General features: G+C 37.9%; 2 protein-coding genes across 2 annotated transcripts in view; both read right to left on the bottom strand.

Moving 5' to 3' along the window:
• LOC105133502 (phosphomannomutase-like) overlaps positions 1 to 619 on the bottom strand; it is a 6,997-nt gene extending 6,378 nt beyond the window's left edge. The window contains exons 1-4 of the mRNA XM_011037535.1: positions 596 to 619; positions 348 to 436; positions 203 to 247; positions 28 to 94 (exon numbers count right to left, since the gene is read on the bottom strand). Coding sequence (XP_011035837.1) covers positions 28 to 94; positions 203 to 247; positions 348 to 416 — 181 coding nt within the window. The 5' untranslated portion in view covers positions 417 to 436; positions 596 to 619. The remainder of the gene's footprint in view (positions 1 to 27; positions 95 to 202; positions 248 to 347; positions 437 to 595) is intronic.
• A 1,094-nt stretch (positions 620 to 1,713) lies between these two features.
• Positions 1,714 to 4,333, bottom strand: LOC105133478 (ABC transporter G family member 20-like). The gene has a single exon (XM_011037503.1). It carries the CDS (start codon positions 4,246 to 4,248, stop codon positions 2,008 to 2,010), a length of 2,241 nt encoding a protein of 746 aa, XP_011035805.1. The 5' UTR covers positions 4,249 to 4,333; the 3' UTR covers positions 1,714 to 2,007.
• Between the last annotated feature and the right edge of the window lie 1,633 nt (positions 4,334 to 5,966).

Below are 5,966 nucleotides of genomic sequence, written 5' to 3'. Positions count from 1 at the left end.
AGCCTACGAAACCTAGTAAACCCCAACCTGTCTTTCCAAGCTGCCCTGATATCTTAGAGAGATCTGATCCACTCACCACTCCTATAGTAACAACCTGCATTTACCAATGCTCTTTAACTCTCCATCACTGTACGAGGGCCAAAGACTCCATAAACAAAGAATAACCCGTTTTTTTAGTGCTAAAAATAAATATAATTAATACCTTTCGGAGTTCCTTGATGAACTCTAACATACTTGGGGTGGCTGCCTGGAATTTGAATGGAAGAAAAGTCAATTTCAATGGGTGAACTAATTTCATATTTATTATTATTTTACGCTGACAATTTCTTTTTTTAGGAAATTAATACCTTCCTTGGAGCAGTGAGAGTGTCATCAAGATCAAATAGAGCAATTAAACCAGGTTTTCTCACGGCCATTAAAGTCTCTGCAAATTATCCTGTCATCCAATTCACAAAGAGAAGAAAGTTCACAACTTGAAAAATCAAATAAAAAGGTACGCTTGGAAGCATGTAATGCAAGTAGAGACTCGAATTAAAGAATGGAGGCTGCAACCAAACACAGAACGAGAGAGAGAGGGAGAGAGGGAGTAGAGTACCTCCAGCGAAACGAAGTAAAAAGAGAGAGGAGTCAAAAGTGCGAGGGGTGGAATTTATAGCAGATGCATAGTGGTGCCAAAAATGAGTTTTGACTGATTTTAATTGCATGATGACAAAGGTTCTGAAAAATAGCTTTCATATAAGAAATAAATTTGATAAATTAAGAACCTTGGTTAAATAATATTTTTATTTCTTCTTGACTTAAATTTAAAATTTGAATAATATATCAATTAATGAATAAATATAATTACTGATTTTCTAGACTTTATTGCTGAGCAACCCGTGATGTAAGCTTCTGTTTAATATTATAGTTTAGCAGTATTTTTTATTTTTTTATTTTTAAATTAATGTTTTTATATAATTTTAATATGTTATAAAAATAAATTCTTTCATGTTCAGTAAACCAGCCCGGTGATGGCCTGACGAATTAGGTGTATGGACTGTATGATGTTCTGTTCACAAAATAAAAATTTGACTTTTACTACTTATCTTACACAATTCCATGTTCATCCATGGTGAGAGAGGACTCCTCAGCTAAACAATCAGCCAGCAGCAGAAGAACATAAATTTAAAAAACAAACTTAGTCTCCATTGATATTTAAACTAACCTAAGAATACTACCGTTAGGATAAAAAAGGAGTTGACATTAACAAGTGAACTTTTAAAATTACATGGCAATGAAATATGGCCAGACTCAGCTGCTTCCAAAACCCGAGTCACAAATCAAATAGATTAACTCGGTCACCTCCTAAATATTTGTTTTTAAAACCCAACTTAGGTCAAGATTATCGGGTTGACCTGTTGAGCTAACAGGGTTTAATAACTGTGCTCCGACCCCGTCCCCCTCCCCATCTGCAGACATTCTTGAAGCTTGCCAGAGCGCATTAGAGTACAAATGCTTCTGATGATCTCTGCGTTGTTTACTTACACAGATTTCCAGCAGACGTCATGCTTTTGACTTCTGCTATAGCTTTAGCAAATTATATCGATATGAACAAGAAAAACCATTAATTTCCTTCCAGTTTTTTGAAGAATCTTTGTCCTTTGACCTAGTAATTGTACGAAGTCATTATTAATGTTTCGGCAATCAGTGGTAGCATGATCTTTACAAAGTTTATTGAGTCTTCCATGGCCAGCCTTGTTCTATACTGATTGAATTACATCAAATTTGAACATGAAATTTAAGGAGGATACTTTTCTGAATGATAAAACAACAAATACAAAATAAACCTACTTAAGTATACAAGGGAAGAAAGAAAGAAAACTGTATGATTGCCTGAAGTTTTTTTTTTTGGGTGCAGAAGCCAAGAACCACCAATAAATTTACGGTAATCAATAACTAGAAGAATCCCTCACCATCTTGTTCTTTGGTAGCTCCCTTCTTGTTAAAGACCCATAAAATTTATCCTATTTACCTCCTCTTGTTCTTGCTGCCCAACAACAAAGCAAAATAAAAAAGAATCCTGAAGAAAAACCCCCAAGCAATAGTGACCCACAAGCAATTCCATTTGCTTATTTGTGTTATCCCTTGTTGCCTTAGAATATCTGTTCCTGTGACTACACAAGTGTTGCCTGTAATGTTCATGCCCAAAGTGTTGCTAATGCTCTTCAACATCTTCAATTTCAATGACAATGGCACCGCAGCAAGAGGTGTGGTATCAAACATTTGCACACCCCTAACAAAACACTTTGTTGGATCATGAAATTCATTTTGCAGAGCTGCCTCGTATGGATATTTCACCAGGGATATATAGTGAAACCATAACCAATACGATGGGACTCGGTCTCGAGAGATGAAGAATCCACTGAAGAGAAGAAAGTATGCCAAAATGGCAACCACAATGGTGAAACCCAGCATAACATGAGAGACAACACCTGAAAGGAAAGTAACAAACGAACTTCCAGCCCAAAATGCAGACAAGATTGCGAAGAAGTAGAAGCAGAATCCAGAAAACCCTCCATCAAGTCCTACAGCCCAGAATGTTGTTGCAGCAAAGGCAATAGAAAGTACGATCAGAGAGGGAATTGAGATTAGAGAGTGAGCAAGAACGTATGAAGAGCGGCGATAAGCATTGTAGGCGGTTTCTCTCATGAAAATATAACGTTCTTGGAGAAAGGCAGGGATAGATTCTGCACAGGTGTAGTAAGTAGTGGACATGGCGAAAGCAAAGAAGCCCAATCGCTCTTGCGCACCTCTGGGAGAGCTGTCAAGATGATAAAAAACGGTAGCCAAGATTATACCTGTAACGAGAACAGCTGCAAGGCGAATTCCAAACAATTCAGGCATTCTTTTTGCATTGAGTAATGATCTTTTGCTTATAACCATCATTTCAGCCCAGAGTGGATTGGCAAAGGTTGGAACTGAGGATGTCAAGTTTGAATTATTTGGGGCACCGGAGACCAGTTTGCCTCTCGAAATGCTGGCACTTATTGCGTCCTTGAGTGAAAGCTTGGATCCGTTGCAGGTTCTGTTCGTGGGATTTTTCTTGGTTTGCCATGACTTGTTGAATTCAACTAGGGTCTTGGTTCCATCAGGAGCTTCTTCAAGTTCACGAATCAAATCCAGCGCAAACTCAGTTCGGTTCTCGTTCTCAGGAATTGGATGTCCAAACTGCCCAAAGAATTCTGGAAGACCTCCTGGGGAGCCACCATATACTGTCTGTCCATGTGAAAGAAAGATCAAGCTGTCGAGTACGGTCAAGATTCTGTAACTTGGTTGGTGCACGGACATGATCACAATGCTTCCGCTTCGCGCGATGCGCTGCAAAACCTTAACAACCATAAAAGCACTAGTTGAATCAAGCCCTGAAGTTGGCTCATCAAGAAACAAGAGAATTGGGTCGTGAACAATGTCAATTCCAATAGAAACTCTTCTTCTTTCACCTCCTGACACGCCTCTATGTCCTTCATCTCCAATCACAGTATTGGCTGCATTACGCAAGCCTAACTGATCGATCAAGGCCTGAACCCTTGCTTTCTTTTTTGACCTGGAGAGGGAGCGGGGAAGCCTGAAATCGGCCGAGAACATCAGTGTCTCTTCCACAGTAAGCATAGGAAACAAAAGATCATCTTGCATCACATAAGCAGATATCACTTTCAATAGCCTTGACTCCAAGACCTCACCATTCAAAGTCACAGACCCTTTCAAGCTCTCCTTTGCAATTCGGTCAGCAAGTGCATCAATCAATGTGGATTTTCCGGACCCGCTAGCCCCAAGAACAGCCATAATTTCCCCCTCTCTCGCTTCTCCTGATATATCATTCAACAAAACCTTCATGCTAGCTGTCTCTGAAGAACCATGTGGCAACTCCTCCTTTCCACAGACTTGAAACGGCATATTTTGGCCAACTTTGACACTGTATGTTAAGTTGTTAAAAGAAAGAACAAAGGGGCTCGATGGTGGCATAGAGCTACAGGCATAGCCTAGCTCAAGGACTTGATGATGATGGACAGGAGTGCTGTCAATGGAGGTGTCGCTTTGCGCATCTTCTACACGCTTTAGGAGCTCACCAAGAGTAGGAGAAAGAGAAGGTTTGGATCTTCTAGGATATTGTTGGAGCTCCATTCGGTTGTTATGGTTAAAGAGTGGCAGGTTGTCACTGGGAAAAAAACCTTCTCCTTGTGACATGTTTGGAGGTCTTGAACCGGACATTTCTGAACGCTCGGTCTGTAGTTGCGCCACCCTTTTGCAGAAGATATATAGAGAGGGAGGGGTCAGGGGTTAGCATGTTTGGTGTATCAAGTGTCCAACCATGGTGTAGAGTATAAAGTAGGTGAGAAAAAAAAGTTGTATAGAGCAGCCAAAAGAAAAATAACTCAAGTGAATTGATTATACACACATGAGGCACCAAACCATACTATTTTATATCCTTATTAATTAATTATATATATGAATATATATAATTTAATTAGCTGATCCAAGTAAATGTTTAAAGTCCAAAACCATATATAAAATCAATTGTTTTTGTTTTTATTAAACACCAAATCATGTCTTGTATTTTAATTTGAATAACTTAGATTTAATCTTACGACAAAACATAATAGAAAAGAACATAAAATACCTTAATCATCATTATCTACATATACTAAACTAGGATAATTTCTGTTTTCAATTTATATAAATGGAGAATCTCTAGTAAATAAATTCCTAAAAAAAAAAGATTAAATTCAACAACCAATTATTAATTTGATGGGAAGTCAAGATCAAGCAAAAACTCTCCTATCACGAATTGTTTCTTCTTGCTGCTAGCAATGTTCACTTTCTAGAAACTTTCGGGTTGGTTGCCAGCAAGATGATCCTAGTTTCAGAAGCAAATATATACATCAATTAAGACAAAAATGCTGCATCAACATCTTTTTGCCTATCTATGACAAGAAATCTCAATTTAATCAGTCGTATACAATTCATCATTTTGCATATTTGCTGACCTTTCTTTCTTTCTTTCTTCTCTCCGCTCCTCATTGCTTTAGACAATTTAGGCTCTTTGTGCAGCTGAGAGGTGAACCTACACTTCCTAATCCATTTTCTACACGTCTTCATTGCTTCACGAAACCCCCCCATCTATCGCAGTGATTCAACTTTTCTCACCACCTTACTCCAATCCCATGCATATTTTATATTACATCATTGGTCTTTCACGGGAGTGTTAGGTGAGGATGTTATATCTACTGTGAACTCCTCAAGTGCCGAAGAGATTGAAGAACTGTCTAAACATCGAGATGAAAGCGATGCATTCTTCGTCCCATGTATATATCTTTATTGTTTGTGGGCCTGATCCGAATGTTTAACGTATAGCTGTCAAGGCTGATTTTAGTCCCATCTCGACCACCTACACAAGTCACAGAGTCAATCTATGGATCATTTCATCTATCCATAAATTAGGTTTCCCCTCCTATTTTTTCACTATACATTAAAATATTAAAAAAAAAGTCAAAGATTTTTAATTTCTTACATGTTAAGCTTCGATAGAATCAATCCATCAACTCAAATTTAATAAGTTGTAGATTTTTATAGGATCAACTCGTTGAACAACCGCGATGATGGTTTCGCATGAACAAGTGGGTTTTGCAAAACAAAATTCAAGAGTAAATAAATACTATGGATTGTCTGTTCCACAGGCTACAGTAACCAATAAAATCAACCATCAAAATATCAATAGATACAAGAAAACTACGTCCACCATGTCAAATTATATAATGGATAATAATATCCTGATTGCGCTGAGAGCTATATCCAAACTCTGCATGCAAGAAAATCAACAAATCATTCATAGGTTCATCAAATTCATATCGGGCAATAGGCAAAGTGAACAATGGTTAAATTAAGTACCAAAAACAGCAATTATTCATCAGACACATCTTGAATTTTAT

Source organism: Populus euphratica, unplaced genomic scaffold (assembly GCF_000495115.2).
Source record: "Populus euphratica unplaced genomic scaffold, PopEup_1.0 scaffold2.1, whole genome shotgun sequence".
Lineage (NCBI taxonomy): Eukaryota > Viridiplantae > Streptophyta > Magnoliopsida > Malpighiales > Salicaceae > Populus > Populus euphratica.
This window is presented reverse-complemented; position numbering and strand designations above follow the sequence as displayed.

What these genes read in the sequence shown, in the direction of transcription:
- LOC105133478 (XM_011037503.1), bottom strand. Translation starts at nt 4,248, where the DNA reads ATGTCCGGTTCAAGACCTCCAAACATGTCACAAGGAGAAGGTTTTTTT.